We start from the raw sequence: 19,050 nt of genomic DNA, 5'->3' as shown, positions 1-19,050 counted from the left end.
TGAAGATTTCATGGCTTTCTGCTTAAGGAGTAAAGGAATTATATCCTGAATATTTCTTAGGGACCTGGGTTCTGCCTGTACTTCCTGCAGTTCAAATGGATGTTGTAATCTTTATTACCGTCTTGCACTACTTAGCAGGGCACAGCAATTCTACCCAACTGAACTGTGGTTGTTTTGCGTCACAGAACAGCATTTGAGAGAGAGGTGATCCTTAGATCAAAGTGGCTTAATTATTTCTTTGTAAAGCACTTTGACATCTTCTAGTGAAAGGTGGTACAGAAGTTCAAAAGAGCAGTATTACAATTATAGAGATGGTTTTTCAGATCAACCACAGCCAGACCTCCCTCTTTTATTTTTCCCAAGAACAAAACTATGGGTATAAATACAGTACACAAATAGGAACGTGGACATCTAAGTGACAAATAATTGCACCCAATTTGTATATGCAAAAATTTGAAGATCCTTTAGCTGCTGAAAGTGCACAAATATTTAATTCGTAATCACACCCACTTCTCAAAAGTCCTACTATACGAGGGAAGCTCATCTGTCAGAAGCATTTTGGGGGACTGATGTGAGACGGTGGAATCAGATCCCACAAGAACTAAAGACCATCACAAACCTCATCTACTCCAAATGCAAGGTACACATTTTCCACCTGCCTTCTCTGACATACAGTGTATACATTAAAAAAACAAACCCCACACAATCCACCACCCTACCTAACCAAAAGAATGCACTGCACACACAGTTTTATCCTATGACGGGAAGTGGGAGAAAATGAACCACAAGTGGCAGACCTTAGTTATGTTGCTTAATGCACTATAAGATGCTCAGTTACTATGGTGATGAGGGAAAACTAAGAACCTACATAGGAAAAACCTTCTGGATGTGGAAATGCTAATGGCGGCCAGATTCTGCCAATCTGTCTCAAGCTGAGTATAAACTTGTTCTGCAAGGAACTACTTGCAGAGTAAGGTATTACTCAATGTAAGTAAGGGTGTTAGAATGTGGCTCTAAACAGAGAAGTTGCATATTGCTATTTAATGGGCCATTGCAATTTTAAGTTTCTTTTATACAAGAGAAACAAAGTACTGGTTCTAATATGTATCTTATTTTTGGACTGGAATGTCTATAGAATGGTCATCAAATATCTCTTGACATTTTTGTCTTCAGAACTTTTACTTAATGCAATTTATTCAAATTGATCCCACTAATAGAGTAGCTGATTGCAGAGTTAAATGAACATGTTTGTAATATGACAGCTAACCTCAAGCTTTTTCAAAAATCATCCTTAGAAATTCATCAAGCATAAATAAATATCATAATTTAAATGCAGAAGTGAAATGGTCTTAGATAAATGCTGGATGCCTTTGAATTTCAAAGGAGGAGGAATATATAATCACACAGGAAAAACAAGGGAAATATACAGCTGATGGAATTTCACTAACAGCAAACAAAAGAGCAACATTAAAACACAAAGCACATTGTAAACCTTGATCTGAGTGACGTGAGGTGAAGAATGTAATTATAATGGAGAAAAAACCCTTTGAGAAATATTGAGCTGGATTCCAAGTGCTGACTAATACATATTATGTATTGTTGGTCTACGCCAAAAAGTGACTGCAAAAGAGAGAAGTTGGAGGGAAATTGTCTGCAGTTGGAACTTGTCTACAATATATAGTTATAGTGGTATATCCGCCTGTGTGGACACTCTTATTCTGGTGCAAGAGTGGCTTTTTTTTAATTTAGTCTGCGAGGGGAGGTGAATCTCACACTCTGAACCAAAAAGAAACAAACAACCCTCTCATGCCAGAATAACTGTGTCCACATAGACGGTTATAGTGTATAATTACCAAAATTGTATTGTAAAGTTAAACAGATATAAAGACAAGGCCTTTATTAACAACTCTACTGATGATGCATGAGTCAGAACAGAAACCAGCTCATGTACCTATAGCAGTGTAGAACCAGAATTGCTAACAGGCCAAACAATAGTAAAAACTTATTTTAGTGATTAAAAGTAAGCAGACATGAGTATGCCCTGGGAGCAAGTCAGCTGAGGAAGAAGGAATCCTATTAAAATTTTTCTAACCATCTAAATTGGGCATTGACAAGTGGGGGAAGAGTCTAGATCAGCAGTTCTCAAATTTGTGGGTTGGGACCCCCAAGTGGATCACAACCTCAATTTAATGGGGTCGGCAAGGCTGGTGTTAGACTTGCTGGGGCCCAGGGCTGGGGCCAAAGCCAAAGCCCGAGGGCATCAGCCCTGGGTGGCGGGGCTCAGGTTACAGACCCTGCACTTAGGGCTTAAGCTTTCAGCTTTAGCTTTTCCCCCCGCCCCTCCCCACCCGGCTGGGGCGATGGGGCTCGGGTGGGCTCAGGCTTCAGTCCCCCCGCCTGGGGTCATGCAGTAATTTTTGTTGTCAGAAGTGGGTTGTGGTGCAATGAAGTTTGAGAACCTCTGTGTCTACATACAGTAAGTGGCTGTGGCAATATCTAAGACCAACATTAGAGAAGTGCCTCACATGGGAGCAATTGACTGTGCAAGGCACTGCAGAATTAGGCTTTTTATTAAATTCAACACTCTGTGGGATGATGTTCAACCCAATATCTCTATCATACCCTGAGGATGGGCTAACCACCCCGAATATGTGTCCAGTCAAGACCCTAGGCACTTATGGCAAGACGGCTAGCTGTGGTGCATACCCATCCTGGCTAGCCTCAAATCACACCCCTTGAAGAGAGATTAAAATGACCTGTTTAAATTTAATCAGCAAATTAGATTAAATACAACCTGGAGAGCTGGGTTCTAATTTCCATGCCCAATCTATTATTGCACACTGCCTTCCAACAGTTCTAAACCTTTAAATTTTGGGTACTTCAAAGTTTGGTTGCTCAACCTGAGACCTCTATAGTCTGGTTTTCATAGGTGTTGAATATGTATAGATTCACCTGAAGTAAATGGGAGCTGTAGATGCTCAGGACCTTGGACATCTAGCTCAAGTGGGCACCCAAAATTGCAGTCCAGTTTAGAAAATGCAACGCTTATATTTTAGTTAATAGAGTTGCACTGAGAATATGAATGAAAAATAAGGCTTTAGGACCCAGATCCACAGAGGTCTTTAGGCTCTTAACTTCCACTGAAATCAAAGGAGCCTAAAATACCTTTGAAGGTCTGGGACTAAGAACCTAGAACAGGACCACAATATGCTACGTCCTGAATTTCATATTTTGAAACAGAAAGATTTTGCCCTTTCTAGCTGAAAAAAAATTACACTTAACGCTAAGTTCATATTTTTAATCACTGAAAACTGTTTATTGCCTTATCTGTTAATATTATCTATTAGTTACAATATTTTAACTTACATTCCTATACATCTTCTACTTCCTATCAAATAAGAGGTAGGCTAGTATTTTCCTGAAGTCCTGTTAGAAGGAGGAGAACTAGAGACAATATTAAATTGTGCGCTTCCATAGCCTCCATCCTAAACTTGATGAGATATACTTTAAATATGAGACTTTATAACTCTCAGCTGCTAGTTACTTTTTTTGTTGTTGTTGTCTTCAAAGGAACTTGTTTTCCTCATAATGAATTGTTAGCCACCAGCGTCTTCTCATATCTCTACATCGTAGCACACAGAAGAGGAGGAGGATAAGATTACAGATTAAGTAATATCTGAAGCACTAAAATTCAAGCAGAACTGCAAAAAACACCTCATTTTCTTTTTTCAAAGTCCACAAGAGGGCAGAACAGGAGATAACTGGGAGCCACTTTTACTGCCTGACAACAGAAACTAACACAATAAAAAACCTCTGCAATTCATAAGTTACACAAACTGCAAAACATTATGCTCCTCTAACTAACCAGGATTTTTCTGACACCTTTTCTTTAATCTAGAAATTTCAGTTAATTTTTATTCTACTTCTTCATTTTATTATTGTAGACTGGGTAAATTAACATTTGTACAAAGGGCACAAAATACCTGCATGACTCAATGTCAATTAACTTTTTCACAAATTATTTACGAAGATTGTAAGAGTTCTTCTCTCCCCAGTTTCAGTGTCAATTTATGTAATCCCCACTGTTTGAAGCCCACTACTGTCAGGCTTTCCTGGCATAGCCAGGGTTGTGAGAAACCTCAACACCACCCTCCCTTGCTGTGAGGAGGTCTTATCTGTACATGCTGTGTGGATCAGCTTCCTGAAACCATCAGCTTCTGGCAACACAAACGCTACCTTCCAGGCCTCTGCAGGCATCACTTTCTGTGTGCCTGGTCAGTGGTAGGCTCACACTCCAACCCCTGAGTCCGCGAAGCTTCCCTCTGGAGTGCTCAGCCTCTATCCCGCTCACAGAACTCTCATTTCCACTATTTCCAAAGGAATAATACAGATTAGATTACAAAATTCAATTGAGAATCACAAGTTTACTTAACACACAGCACTTTATTCAGATTCAAGTGATGGAGAGGCCTGTCTACACTTGAAATGCTATAAAGGTACAGCTGCAGTGCCATTATAGTGCTTCAGTGTAGACATGCCCTACAGAAACAGAAGGAGTTCTCCCATCAACGTAGTTAATCCACTTCCCCAAAACACAGCAGCTAGGTTTACAGGAGAATTCTTCTGTTGACCAAACACTGTCTACACTGGAGGTTAGGTCGGCTTAACCACATTGCTCAGGGGTATGGATTTTTCCTGGGCCAGCTTTGCTTTTGAATGTAGACTTGGCCTCAGAGTAAGAATATTGGAAACAAATAGTTGCATATAAACCAAAACCTTAACATAATTTCTAGAGCCTAAATGTAACTCACAAGGCATTCCTACAAGAATGTTTTTTCAACCTATGATCTGCGGACCCCTGGGGGTCAGCAGACTATGCCTAAGATTTCCAAAGGGGTCTGCACCTCCATTTGAAAATGTATAGGGGTCCACAAATGAAAAAGATAGCTTATCCCATGTCCTTCTCCCCAGTGTTTCCAACCAGTTTGGCTGAAATCCCTTCTCCTAAAATCAAGCCTGCTGGCAACTAGTCCTGAGACTGAAGGAATTCCTGAGGGCTCATCTGTACCCCAGATATAGTTTCAAAAGTTCGTTGCCTTACACCTAAACAGACTAACTCCTGTTGTCTTTGTTTTTCTTGCCACTCCTAGTATCTACTGTGAACCATAAAATACTAAATTTTGCACATGACCAGCCAGGGTGAGATAAGTGTCTCTTTCTCCCCTTCCTGACAGGAATATGTGGATTACATTTTGGTGACCCTGTCTTAACTGTCTGTCCAGAGAACACAATCTTTAGTATATACACACAACTCTCCACTCATTTTCCATACATACATCTCTCAATGATTATGATCACTGTGACACAGGCTTTTATTAGAAACCTTACATGACATTGTTTGGTGGACTAGTTATACAGATATTACACCCAGGGGATTCTTATAACCCTTATGCACCCCTTATGCCCTCTGCCAGTAGGCATCAAGAGGTCCTTGGGTCACAGCCACTATATATAAAAATCCTGCATATCATTTTCCAAGTACAAACTGCTCATACTCGGCCATTTACTTCACATCACACCACAAGCAGCTTCCCTAGGATAAATCACTTTCATTGACATACACACACACACACACACACACACACAAACACAGAAAAACCACACCTACTCAGTTCTTCTTCCCTACCATGCACACCAACACGTACTCATTAAACTTCCAAAATATTGGCATTTACCTGTATTTATTCCAATCCAGACTACTGTTTGTTTATTGTACTACAGTAGTACCTTCTGGGCCACTGTGCTAAGGGCTATACCACTTAGTAGTGAAGAGACTGTTCCTGCCCTGAAACACTTACAGGCTTGACAAGGTGAAAAGATGAATGAAACAGACAGGTGGAGGAAGATGTGGGAGGACGAGATAACAGAAACTATGAAAAATAGTAAGTGGCGTGTACAAGGAATTGACATTCTCTCATCTAGTCACCAGGGAGTTCATTCAGTCAAACTCGCACTCCCCTTTCACAACACTTTAACACCAATGCCCACACAGAGATTATCCTGCTATTTTGTATGATCTTGAATTTATGGGACAGGTTCTCTGTTCACATAAATCAGACAGGGAACAAGTGGAGGAGCTGAGAGCCACTAAACCAAGTTGTAAATTCTGTATATGATGGAAACTACTTCAAGCCAGGGAGTGTGGCAGCACCCACAGCACTCCTAGTTCCAGCATCTATGAAATCAGGAGAACTGTTGAACTTTAATAGTTTCACTGGTATAAAACTGTAAGTGACAGGAGAATCAGGTAGATGGGCTCCATATCGACTACCATGTTTAGCTTGTCTATACACATTAAATGACAAATCCTTTCTCCAATTTGTTATAAGGGATTAGGGCTTGAGTGGCAAATCACTTGCAAACCACCACAGTACTGAACAGAATTTCAGAGACTCTTAAAATGCAGAAGTCAGTGAGGTGATAAGAAGAGGCAGAACTGGTAGCTTCTTAAAAAAAATGGTTATGGCTCCATGTCGCTAGCCTTCAGCCTCTTCACCTGAGGATTCCTTCAGGCTTAAAACAGTCTGTAGTATAATTTTTTTTAATGAATTGTTTAAATGAAGGATTGGATGGTTCAGATAATTAATAGTGGAACAGAGGTCTTTGTGCCATTAGGTAACTGGTTTAAAAACTGGCTGGGTCAAAAGTCATTGATTTTTTTACCAGTTGAAATTATCCCTCAGAAACTACATGAATCTATATGACTGCAGGATTTCTTGCACCCTCCTCTGAAGTGTCTGCTGCTGGCCACTGTCAGAGACGGGATACTAGTGTAGATGAACCCATGAGTTTGATCCAATATGACAAATTTCTATAATCTGTCCATTTCCTAAAGGACTGCTGTCTATTTTATTCAAACTACCATCCAAAGTGGCTCTGAATTCCAGGAGGACTGTTAAAAACAACTTAAGGGTTTCTAATTAGCAGCCATAGACTGAAAGGTCTGATTACGTACACTGGATTCCTCCCATCCCTGTAGTAATCCAGGTTGAGGCACCTCCAGGCAGGACACCAAGGGGAAGTTTGTATTGCTGTCTGTGGTGAATGCTACCTTAATTCACTCTCAAATATTTTAAAAAGAGAAGAAATACAACCACCTTGTTCAATATTGACTCTGCCAGGCTTTACATGACAAAGGGCATGATTCTACTGCCATTTTTCACCTTCCCTTAATATGGCTGGGCTGCTGAGATTCAATCCTCTAGCTCTGAGGGGCCCCAGTTCAATCTGTGGTGTGAGCCAAGATGGCAGCCAGCATTAGTGGTCTCATGTCTGGGATTCATGCTGCTGTGAACCTCAAATGATCAGGACAAGATTAAATACTACTTCTGGACTGAGAAATGCAGTACACCAGTCACGTTGCATTATGTCCCATTCTGTGCCCGATCCGCAGAAGATGTGAAAGTTGTAACAGATGCACATCCTCAGTGAATGAGGCACAGAAGAGGTCATGTAACAGAGTGACCAGTGGGTTACACTTGTTAACCTTTCATGAATGTAGCTGGGTCTAATTTTCCAGTGATATTCTAAAAATCATGCGTCTGACAAAGTGGATATTCACCCATGAAAGCTCATGCTCCAATACACCTGTTAGTCTTTAAGGGGCCACAGGACTCATTGTAGCTTTTTACAGATCCAAACTAACATGGCTACCCCTCTGATTCTAAAAATCAAATGACAAAGAGGACTTGTTTGCTTCAATCTAGTTAATGAAAAGCCATTTTTTACTCTTTTACCCTTCTTTGTAATGTATATTTGCTTTTAGGAAAATGTGAAATTTTAATTGAACAACAAACTAATTATTTGACTCTTTCCTCACCTCTTGAACTGAGCCTCTCACTTGTTCATGCCTTGGTGATGCATGCCATCTCTGTCTTTGCATTGTAAAGGAGTGTGCAGATATCATGCAATGGCAAAATGGAAATGAAGGGCATGATTGTGCCTGGCTATAGCACAGCCACGCAGGAAAATAAGCTCCCTCATTCCTCTAGGCAGCCTTGCTGTACCTCACTTCCAGGCATGATAGGTGGAGAGTGGGCTGTGCATGGCATCTGCAAGACAGTGGAGTGTGGGCAAGAGGAGCCTTGATTCTGACTTTCTAATGTGCTGGCCAAAGCATCTGAGATTCCAGATACTGCACACGTTACTTTTCCCCTGGAGCAAGGAGTGCAGGAGAGGGAGAGGAGAGGAAACAGAGAAGAGACTGTGATTTTCTGAGACATAATTTCTTCCCTGGAATTCTCCTTTGCCTTTGTTTCATGCCCCAGGAATAGACATTATTAATAACCACTATTCCTTGTACACTCAATCTTGTGGAAATCAGGGTAGCTCTCTTTGACTTCAGTGGAGCTACACTGGTTTACACCAGCTGAGGATCAAGCCTATTCTTAAAGTATTTAGAGAGTACAATAAATTCCTTTTCATTCACAGTCTATGCCTCTAATGTAGTGTACTTTCTGATGTCATCCTTTAATACAATCAATAGCAGCTATACCTAGGAGAGAGAGGGGGACCATAACTTGATGTTGATGCATTAGCTGATCACATTTGATGGACAAGGATAAAAGACTGCTTATTGTAAAAACAGATGTGAGTTTAGTTTCCTGAATGTAAATTTCTGGTAGATACCAGTCAATTTCTAATCACTGAAGAACTTGCTTTTGTTTTATATGACTGGCAGTTTCTACTCAGGACAGGCCCGGGAGTGGAATAGCAGGTACAGTATAGAACAGGGGTCAGCAACCTTTCAGAAATGGTGTGCCGAGTCTTCATTTATTCACTCTAATTTAAGGTTTCACTTGCTAGTAATACATTTTAATGTTTTTAGAAGTCTCTTTCTATAAGTCTATAATATATAACTAAACTACTGTTGTATGTAAAGTAAATAAGGTTTTTAAAATGTTTAAGAAGCTTCATTTAAAATTAAATTAAAATGCAGAGCCCCCTGGACCGGTGACTGCCACTGAAAATCAGCTCGCGTGCCGTAGCAGATTATGGCTGAGTGAGAAGAAGCTTACACACAGCTTTCTGTCAACCTGTCAATAGTAGAAACATTTAATTCATCCAAATATTTTTAATGGAAAACAAAACTTAGCCAAAAACCAAGGCTGAAAGAAACAGGATTTTAAGCTAGTCTTAAAATGTCAGTAAAGTAGAGTATCCAATCACGGAATACAATTTCCACAAGCATTGCGTTCGGGGGAAATATCTTTGACACTAAGGCCATCAAATGAAATGATGAAGGTTAATGACTCCTTTACAAAGCATACGTATCACATGTAATACTAGCAGACATGTTGACTTACTCTTCTTAAATTAAAAAATCACCTGAAGAAAGCATATACTGAGATTCACAAACACAACCCTCCAAATCAGTTTTTTTCCGCTTTTCTGAATAAGTAGTTTGTTCCTCAAATATACTTTCCCTAGAACCGTTACACAAACCGACTCCAGCACACGTTTATACTCTACTATGTAAAACGCCACTAGTTGGTTTTTTCCAAACTTTATCAGAACTTGATAGATAAAAAATGCACAGGGCAATGAAAACTCTTATAAAGTGAAACAAATGCACAATCCTATAATTAGCATGTACTAAGATGCCCATGCAACCAGGTGTGATATAGACTAGAGATATCCATGACACACCAGACTGGTCACAATTAATCAAAACAGAGCCTGTTAGACTACAACTAATCACTTTTCAGCTCAATCAAAGTCATTGCTTTTGCTACAATTAGATAGCATTCGTCTTACACACATAATACCAAGATGACAAAGCATGAAAACTTCATCAGTAACAACAATTTCCAATTAGCAAGACCAATACTAAATATTACAAATTAAAATCCTCATTTAAAAGTGTCAGTGAACCAACACTGTCAAGAAATTAACTTAGTACCTAGAGCTCTATAAGTAAATCAAGAAGCCTCATACACCTTCCTTGTCTCTCTTACTTTTCCTCTATGGCTGGGGTCACCCTAGCACCTTGTCTGGGAAAAGTATTAGGACATGAGATGTGTTTTCCCTTTCCTGCCTTATATCTGGCACCAGTGCCTTCCTGCTGTAACCCTTGTTTGCTGGTGTGAATGCAGGGTTCCCTGGTTGATGAGTTAACAACTTGGCTATACTCTTAGCTGAATACTGTCAGTTGAAAGAAGGGTAGCAGACACTATCGGTGGCAGGCTGTTGTAGCAAGTTGGTTTACCACGGCATGAGCAGTTGTCTCATTTGATGGACTATGCAAACAGGATCCAAACCAAGGTAAGCTGGCAGGGTAGACATGTATTTAAAATGTTTCCTAGTTCTAATTACCCCTGGGAGATTGTGTAGGCAAACTTTTCTAGTGGAACCATAAAGGTGTGTGGTCATGTAGAGAGGGAAAATTCTGCAAGTCTACAAAGGAAAACTGTCCCTTATATTACCAAGAGCTGACTTGTGGTCAGAGAATAAGTCATGAGCGGTGTTCATCTAGAGTTCTAGGAACCCCACATCTGTCACAGAGTAGGAGGAGACCCAATTCATTTTCATTTATGACATCCACATCTCCCAAAGTAAAAGACTAAATCTCAAGCCCATTAGTGCGCTAACCTAGCCTCTCGGAAGCTGAAGAATAACAAATGAATGATAAATCTCTGAAGTTTCTATGCCTGAGATCTAGTCCTGTTTTGTAACTGGAATGGAGATTTTCAGACTTTTCGCAGCCACCAGCACAAATCAATAGATCACCTGATGGAGCTCTGCAATGGCCTCAGTGCTTTGGCAGTCATCCTCTTCTTCCAGATTATGCAGTGTCTGTCTCTGCTTCTCTAACATTTCATGGCAGGCCTAAGATTAACAGAAATAAAATAGGAAAGAAACCTTGTGAAAATATATCTTTTAAATAGCTGAAACCATTGTCAGGATGAAAGCTACTCACAAATAAATCAAGGGTGCTTTTTTGGCAGCATCAGGCATCTAAGCTAGTAAAAGCTAGTAGGGAAATAACTCAGCATACTGTCCTAGCTGAGTGGTCGGAGAAGTCACAGATATGACTGAAATAATACTGGCTATGCACTCACAAAGGGGCATTATTAAGATCACCCAGGCAACCTTAATTTGTGCATCTCCTAAGTCCCAAGTGCTTTACAACCATAACATTATTTTAACAATTTTTATATGGAATAATATCCATAGTGCTGGAAAAGAGTTAATGATAATTAGTATCTTACATTGTTTGTTTGCCTGCATACAGATAAAGCACTTTGCTGTAAAAGTTATGGCCCAATCCTGAACCTACTGAAGTCAATGGGAGACAGATCTCTTAATTGGACTGCATTATATGATACATGCCTCTTTTGGGGCAGCTTTTCCCCCCAGCTCTGGGTCCCTCGGCAATGGATTGACAGACAGTGCTCTGGAGGACAGGCACCATCAGCCAGGAGCCCTGGGGTCTTGATCCCTTCTCCAGTCCTCTTCCCTCCAGGGAGCAGAGAGAGGCCAGAGAGGTGGGGACCTGCCCAAGAGCTAATAGGAGACTTCAGATGCAGGTAGGTTGTGGAGGGAGTGGAGAATGGAGCCAATACCATTTTCACAAGAGCAGATGAGGAAGCAGAGCTGGCTATGAGCTGCTGCACTTTCTGATCTTCCTCTGTGTCCCTCTTGAGAACATGGTGTCAGCTCCGCTTTCCTATCCCTCCCTGCTGTCCACTGGGCAGGTCCCCCTTTCTCTGATCCCTGGGGGTTGGGGTGGCGACAAAAGATTAAGGGGCCCAAAGCTGGAGCAGGAGGTGCAGCTGAGAGTCCCTGGTCCTATAGAAGGCAGGGACATGCAGTAGCAAGGTAGGGAGGGCCCAGCCAGCAGTGACTGTGGGGGAGGCAGGGGCAGCACTGCAGGTGCGTGTGTGTGTGTGGGCTGCAGTAATTAAATTTTGGGGTCCAAATGGCCAAGATGTGAAATACCTGGGTTTAAGGATGTTCTCACTGTGTGTGAATCAAATGAACTATCTTCACAATCTGCAATAGCCGTCTTCTTCCTGCCCCTCCCCCAGCCATACAGCAAAGCTGGTTTATTTGATTCACTCAGCAAGAACCTCCTGAAAACTAGGGACTAGGTTTTATACCTAAATACCTTTATGATCTGCAAATCATGGTGCAACATAAAACAAAACCCAGGGCAGCACATATTTCAATCATATGTCACTCGTTGGCCAGTCTAGAGGCGGGAGAGGGATGAGGGAGCTCTTTCACTCAATTCATTAGGAGCAGCTAACCTCTAAGGATTTCTGAGATCACATCAACTATGTAACCACAGTTGGAGCATGGAAGGCAGCAGCCAGGGCAAGGGTGCTGCTCCATGACTAGGGCTCCTAGGCACTACTGCAATATAAATAGTAACACTACACAGCACGACAGTGGGGTTAAAGAGAATACTGGGCCAAGGATATTAGGGCAAACAGCTATTCTTGCCAAAATACAAACCAACCTTCCCCTCTCAAGATACCATGGCAACTTTACTGTCCACACAGAGTACATAAGAGAATCTGGTTCTATATTGTAATTCATACATCCCTTGGGGCAGAGCTCAGCTGGTTGTGTAGCCTTAACTTTGGCATTTCCTGACCCGAGTGTTTAACTGCAACCTTCACATTTTGTATCTGTCATAAACAGATGGTTAAGGGTTAATGTCTCTTTTACCTGTAAAGGGTTAAGAAGCGCAGTAAACCTGGCTGACATCTGACCAGAGGACCAATAGGGGGACAAGATACTTTCAAATCTTGGTGGAGGGAAGTCTTTGGTTTGTGCTTTTTGTGTTGTTCGTTGTTTCGCTCTTGGGACTAAGAGGGACCAGACGTACATCCAGGCTCTCCAAATCTTTCTGAATCAGTCTTTCATGTGTCAAAATTGTAAGTAATAGCCAGGGAAGGTGGATTAGTCTTATGTTTTGTTTCTCAACTTGTAAATGTTCTTTTGCTGGAAGGATTTTTACCTCTGGTTGCTGTAACTTTGACTCTAAGGCTGGGGGGGGGGGGGCGGTCCTTCTGGTCTATATGAATCTGAGTACCCTGTAAAGCATTTTTCCATCCTGATTTACAGAGCTAATTTTTACCTTTTCTTTCTTTAATTAAAGCTTTCTTTTAAGAATCTGATTGATTTTTCCTTGTTTTAAGATCCAAGGGGATTGGGTCTGAACTCACCAGGGATTGGTGGGGGAAAGGAAGAGGGATGGTTAATTTCTCCTTGTTTTAAGATCCAAGGGGTTTGGATTCTCTGCACCTTGAAGTCTTTAAACCATGATTTGAGGACTTCAATGGCTCAGAGACAGGATTGCTACAGGAGTGGGGGGGTGAGATTCTATGGCCTGCGTTGTGCAGAAGGTCAGACTAGATGATCATAATGGTCCCTTCTGACCTTAAAGTCTATGATTCTATGATACAAGGACTCAAACTTGCCATATCTAGGTCATTGTTTTGCAACAAACACAGGCCAGTATTGACTGAAAATCCTTACTATCAGACCTGTGTTCAGAGGCCTACATGAATTTCATAGCTTTCCTTTCCTATGTGCCTATTGCAAAATCCATCATCTTAATTGGCACCTGCTTACAATTTCAGTAGAAAAGTCAGGGGCTGAGTATGCTGCTACCTTGCCAGTACCTATTCTTTGAAGAAAGAAAAATAACAGAAGGCAGGGAAGTAGAAGCAACTGGTCGTCAGAACACTGGGCTCATGTCAAGAAGTCACTCAAGTTTCTCCACCTGCTGAGGTACTATGGTCAGATTTAGAACTTCTTAAGGTTGCTGCAAGGGGCGCAAATTCCATCCCATTCCTGCACCTGTGGCGATGAATTATGCCCCGCCACTGTAGGCACTAGATATTGTGAGTTTGGCAGAACTTGATATTTATTGTTTTTATAATTCTGATAAATAATAATCATGTTTATTTTTAAGCATTTTAAAATTTGTACCTATTTAACTATTCAATTGCACCCAATTATGGGTTTTACGTATTTATTTTAAATGATTTAAATTTCCATAGTTTGGGGAAATGATGGAGGTGTTCCAGACAATGTGGGAGTATATTATTTAATTACATAGATGCTGCAGTTCAAAAAATTGAAACTTTATAAGGGTTAAAACACACATTGTCAACATTCCATGTTAAAATATACACAGTAAATATCCTTAAATCAAACTCTAAGTTCTCAAGCAGCATTTTTCTTATCTGTAAACTTCATTTTGTCAGTTTGTGTGTGTACGGTGAAATCGACATTTACTGAGATTTACTGAAAAAAATCAAATCCTTCCAAGGCTACCTATATTAAAGGCATATGTTTTTAAAAAATCAGGAATAATCATAATTCTGGCTGACTCATTCAGAAGATTGGTAATGTGGTAGTGAGGGCCTGCTTACACTACGGACCAGATTTTTAAAGGTATTTAGGTGCCTAAAGATGCTGATAGGTGCCTAATGGGATTTTCTAAAGCACCTAAGCAGGTTAGGTGTTTAACTCTTGAATCCAATGGGAATTAGGCACCTAATCTGCTTAGGTACTTTTGAAAATCACTTAGCGTCTATTTGCATTGTTAGGTGCCTAAATACCTTTAAAAATCTGAGAGACAAGACTGGTGAGGTAATATCTTTTATTGGACCAACTTCTGTTGCTGAAGGACACAAATTTTCAGGCTTACAAAGAGTTCTCCATAGCTGGGAAAGGTATTCAGAGTATCACAGCTAAAAACAAAGTGGAACAGACTGCTTATCATAAGTAAGGCTAAGATACTGTCACACATATTTTTAGTAAAAGTCACAGACAGGTCACGAGCAATAAAGAAAAATTCACAGAAGCCCATGATCTATGCATGACAAAATGGGGAACTGCAGAGTGCCCACACCACCAGTGGCTCCAAGCTTGGGGCACCCCAGTCACCTGCAGTGGCTCTGGCTTGGAGCTCCAGGGCATCTCCACCAGCTGCAGTGCTCCAGGGCACCTCTGCCACCCACAGGGCTGGGAGCTGTGGGGCACCCCTGCAGTCTGGGAGCTGCAGGGCACCCATGCTGCCCTCAGCGGCAGGGAGCTGCTGGGGGCCCCACTGCCTGCGGTGGCTGGGAGCTACAGGGCACCCCTACCACCCTTCGCAGCAGGGAGCTCAGGCCCTGCAGTTCCCAGCCATCAGGAAGGCAGGGACCCAACAGCTCCCATGTGCCGAGGTCTCAACTCACAGAGATCTCTGGAAGCCCCGGATTCTGTGACTTCCCTGACCTCTATGACAAAGCAGTAGCCATCATCATAAGGAATTAACATGATGTAAGAGACCATTCAAGGTGATGTGGGCAGTTAACACCTCTGCAATTGTAGGACAAAGGAGGGTTAGTGAGTTATAGATTGTTGTAGTGAGCCATAAATCCAGTGTCTTTATTGAGTCTAGGATTTTATTGTCTAATGAAGTTATGAATGTCAAGTCCCAGGCTTCTCTTTTTGAAGGTGTTGGTTGTAAAGGTTTCCTTTGAGGATGAGGACTGAGAGGTCAGATATTCAGTGATTGTTTTGTGAACTGTTTGCCCACAGGGGATAGGGTGTTTGCCTTTTATCATTTTCCTGTGTGAGATCATTTGAGAGCATAATGATCGCCTGGCTTCACCCCACAGTTATGGGGGCATTTAGTGCACTGGATAAGGTACCCCACCACATGTTGTGATAGGCATATGTAGGACCCATGGATTTTGAAAGGTGTGTTATGGGGGGTGTTGATCATTGTAGCAGTGGAGATATGTCTGCAGGTTTTGCATCTGTTATGGCGGAGTTTGGTGCTGCTTTGAGTTGATGAGTCCTGGTCTATGGCTAGCTTGCTTCTAATGATGAGCTTGTAGGGGAGGGGGTTGTTTGAAATCCAGAAAATGGGGTTTAGAAAAGAGTAGGAGTTGTAATTGTTACATGATACCCTGTATGGGCTCTAGTGAGGGGCAGTAGGTGATAACTAGGGGTGTGTGGTTGGAGGCTTTTTATTCCCTACTGAAGCAGGTTCTCTTGGGGTATTTGGGTGGCTCGTTCCTGATGTGATCCGCTTTTCAGATTGAGTGTCCTTGTTTGGTGAAAGAAGTTTTAAGTGTGTTAGGGTGTGTGTATCCCAGAATTTCTCTTTGGAGAATATTTTGCGGTATCTAAGTGCATCCAACACCATCTATTATAAAGAACTCAAAGAAGACCCCACAGCACAATTAACCCAAGAATTTAAGGATATCCTCAAATCCTTCCCCAAACAACTACAAGAGAAACTCTACCACCTCATCCCTTACGATCCCACCCCAGGGACCTTCAATGTGCTCCCCAAGATACATAAACAAGAGAACCCAGGCAAACCCATCCTATCGGGCTACTGTACTCTTTCTGAAGAAACATCAGGACTCACAGAAACCTCACCAAACAAAGGCTGATTTTCCTCCAGGACAAACTGACTTCTTTCAGAAACTCCACAACATTAGCAACCTCCCTTAACATCATGGATGCCACCTCCCTATAAACCAATGTCCTTCACAATGATGGCATCGCTATCTACCTCAAACATCTACAAGACAATGGACAACTTTCAGCTATGCACCCCAAACACCTCACCACACTCATCCATTTCATCCTTACCCATAACCATTTTACATTTAACAACAAACACTTTGTCCAAACCATAGGAACAGCCATGGGTACTACGATAGTTCCCCAAAATGCCAACCACTTCATGAGCTACTTTGAGGAAGAATTTCTGGACAAATTCACCACAAAACTGAGATACATCAATAGTATTTTCATCCTCTGGACAGATGACCTAAACTTCCTCATAGATTTCCACCACAACTTAATAAATCAATACTCATCCATCAAACTCTCTCTAGAACACTCCCACACCAGTATCAACTGAACACCACAATCAGTTTCAACAATAGAACTGTACAGACAACTCTATACAAGAAACCCCTGGATCTCCACACTTACCTTCACAGATCCAGCAACCACCCCAAACACACAAAGAAATCTTATCTACAGCAAGGCACTCCTCTTGCTTAAAAATTTGTTCCATGTTATATTTAGTTGTGACTCTCTTCCCCACACCTGAAGAAGAGTTGTGTGTAAGCTTGGAAACATGACTCTTTCACCAGCAGAAGCTGGTCCAATAAAAAATATATATTACCTTGCCTACCTTGCTCTTTAATATCCTGGGATCAACATGGCTACAACATCACTGCAAACAACAATTAAAAAAAACAAACGGCCATAAGTCCCAAAGAGGCCTTAGTGTATATGACAAAAATGGTCTAAGACTTTTGCCTCTCAGTTACTGGCTGAAATTCAGCCAATTAGCAAGGACTGAAAGGCATTAGTACAGTACAGTATAGCTGAAAACTGGCCTAGACAATGTAAACTGGTGATTTTATGTACCTATTTTAAAAAACAAAGAAGTCTTTAGCAAAGAAGAAAGGATTAAAGCAGCATAGTCTGAATTACTGTCTCACTCCAAAAAAGATAATCACTCCAGAACTGGGTTGAGAAAGATCGGTGGGTCATTGAAGAGATGTTTAGTCTACCAGCCTGTATACAAAGCTGTTCTGTGAACTGATAACTTCATTTTTTAGTATTTTCAATCTGTTCACCTTTCGTGGACATTATGCTGAATGTAAAAAGAAGCACAAATCTCAGGTAGTGCTGATGATAGCAGCTCACATACTTAGTCATAGTATCATTACAGTCAAAAGACAGAAGACAGATGAACAGACAGAAGAATTCATATGAAACTGGAACATAGGTTCCTGCAAAGAGCTCAAACCCCAACTAATGTTAAATCAGAGAAGTTACTAGTTAATTTTCAAGACATGCTATGCACTACATGGATGCACTACAGCAGCATATGCACTAGATGGATTTACTTGGAGGTTTAAGATTCCAGACAAAGTTCTTGGGTTTTTTTACAGAAGTACTGACTTCCAACATATCACAGGCCACAGGACTTCCCTGAATCAATTCTTGCTTCAAATCCAATAGCTGTGGTTGTATTAGAGCATATCTTTTAGGAAAACCTCCAATCCGTATTTAAAAATTTCCACCGATGGAGAATCTACCATGTCTGTTGAGTTGTTCTGCTGGTTAATTACCCTCGCTGTTAAAAATTTGTATCTTATTTCTAGTCTGAATTTGTCTAGCTTCAACTTCTAGCCAATGGATCTTATAACTTAGTCTGCTAGAGTGAAGAGCCCTTTATTAAATTTCAATCCCGTGTAGGTACTTATAGACTGTAATCAAGTCACCTCTTAACCTTCTGTTTGATAAACTAAATAGATTGTTTCATAAATTTCTCACTATAGGGCAGGGGTCGGCAGAAGTGGTGTGCCGAGTCTTCATTTATTCACTCTAATTTAAAGTTTTGCATGCTGGTAATACATTTTAATGGTTTTTAGAAGGTCTCTCTCTACAAGTCTATATATTATATAACTAAAACTAGTGTTGTATTGTAAAATAAACAAGGTTTTCAAAATGTTTAAGAAGCTTCATTTAAAATAAAATTAAAATGTTGATCTTACACCGCCGGCCTGCTCAGCCTGCTGCTGGTCTGGGGTTCTGTTCACCTAGGCCAGAAGTGGGCTGAGTGGGGCCTGCGGGTGGTACAGGGCTCAGGTCAGGGGTCTGGGGTGTGTGTGGGGGGGTAGGGGTGCAGGGCTCAAGGCAGAGGGCTGGGTGTGTGTGTGTGTGGCGGGGGTCAGGGCAGAGGACTGGGTGACTGCCCCCGCCAGAACCTCCAATCCCTCACTGCTTGTCCCAACTACCCCCTCCTGGGACCCTACCCCCTATCTAAGCCTCCCTGCCTCTTGTCGCCTGACTGCCCCCCTAGGATCCTACTGCCTACCTGTCCCCTGACTGCCTCAACCCTTATCCACACCCCCGCACCCAGACAGAACCCCCTGGATTCCCATGCCTATCTAACTGCTCCCCGCCCCCTGACAGGATCCCCAGAACTCTGGATCCATACAA

The 19,050-nt window shown here is 41.5% G+C and overlaps 1 protein-coding gene across 1 annotated transcript in view; it reads right to left on the bottom strand.

The window, feature by feature from the left end:
- EVC (EvC ciliary complex subunit 1) overlaps window positions 1–19,050 on the bottom strand; it is a 110,473-nt gene that overhangs the window by 26,194 nt on the left and 65,229 nt on the right. Inside the window, exon 11 of the mRNA XM_032791998.2 lies at window positions 10,789–10,887. Within this exon, the coding sequence (XP_032647889.1) occupies window positions 10,789–10,887 (99 nt within the window). The remainder of the gene's footprint in view (window positions 1–10,788; window positions 10,888–19,050) is intronic.

The sequence above is a fragment of the Chelonoidis abingdonii genome, chromosome 5 (assembly GCF_003597395.2).
Source record: "Chelonoidis abingdonii isolate Lonesome George chromosome 5, CheloAbing_2.0, whole genome shotgun sequence".
Classification (NCBI taxonomy): Eukaryota; Metazoa; Chordata; order Testudines; family Testudinidae; genus Chelonoidis; species Chelonoidis abingdonii.
Note: the sequence above shows the minus strand (reverse complement) of the source record. Positions and strands in the feature narration are given on the sequence as shown.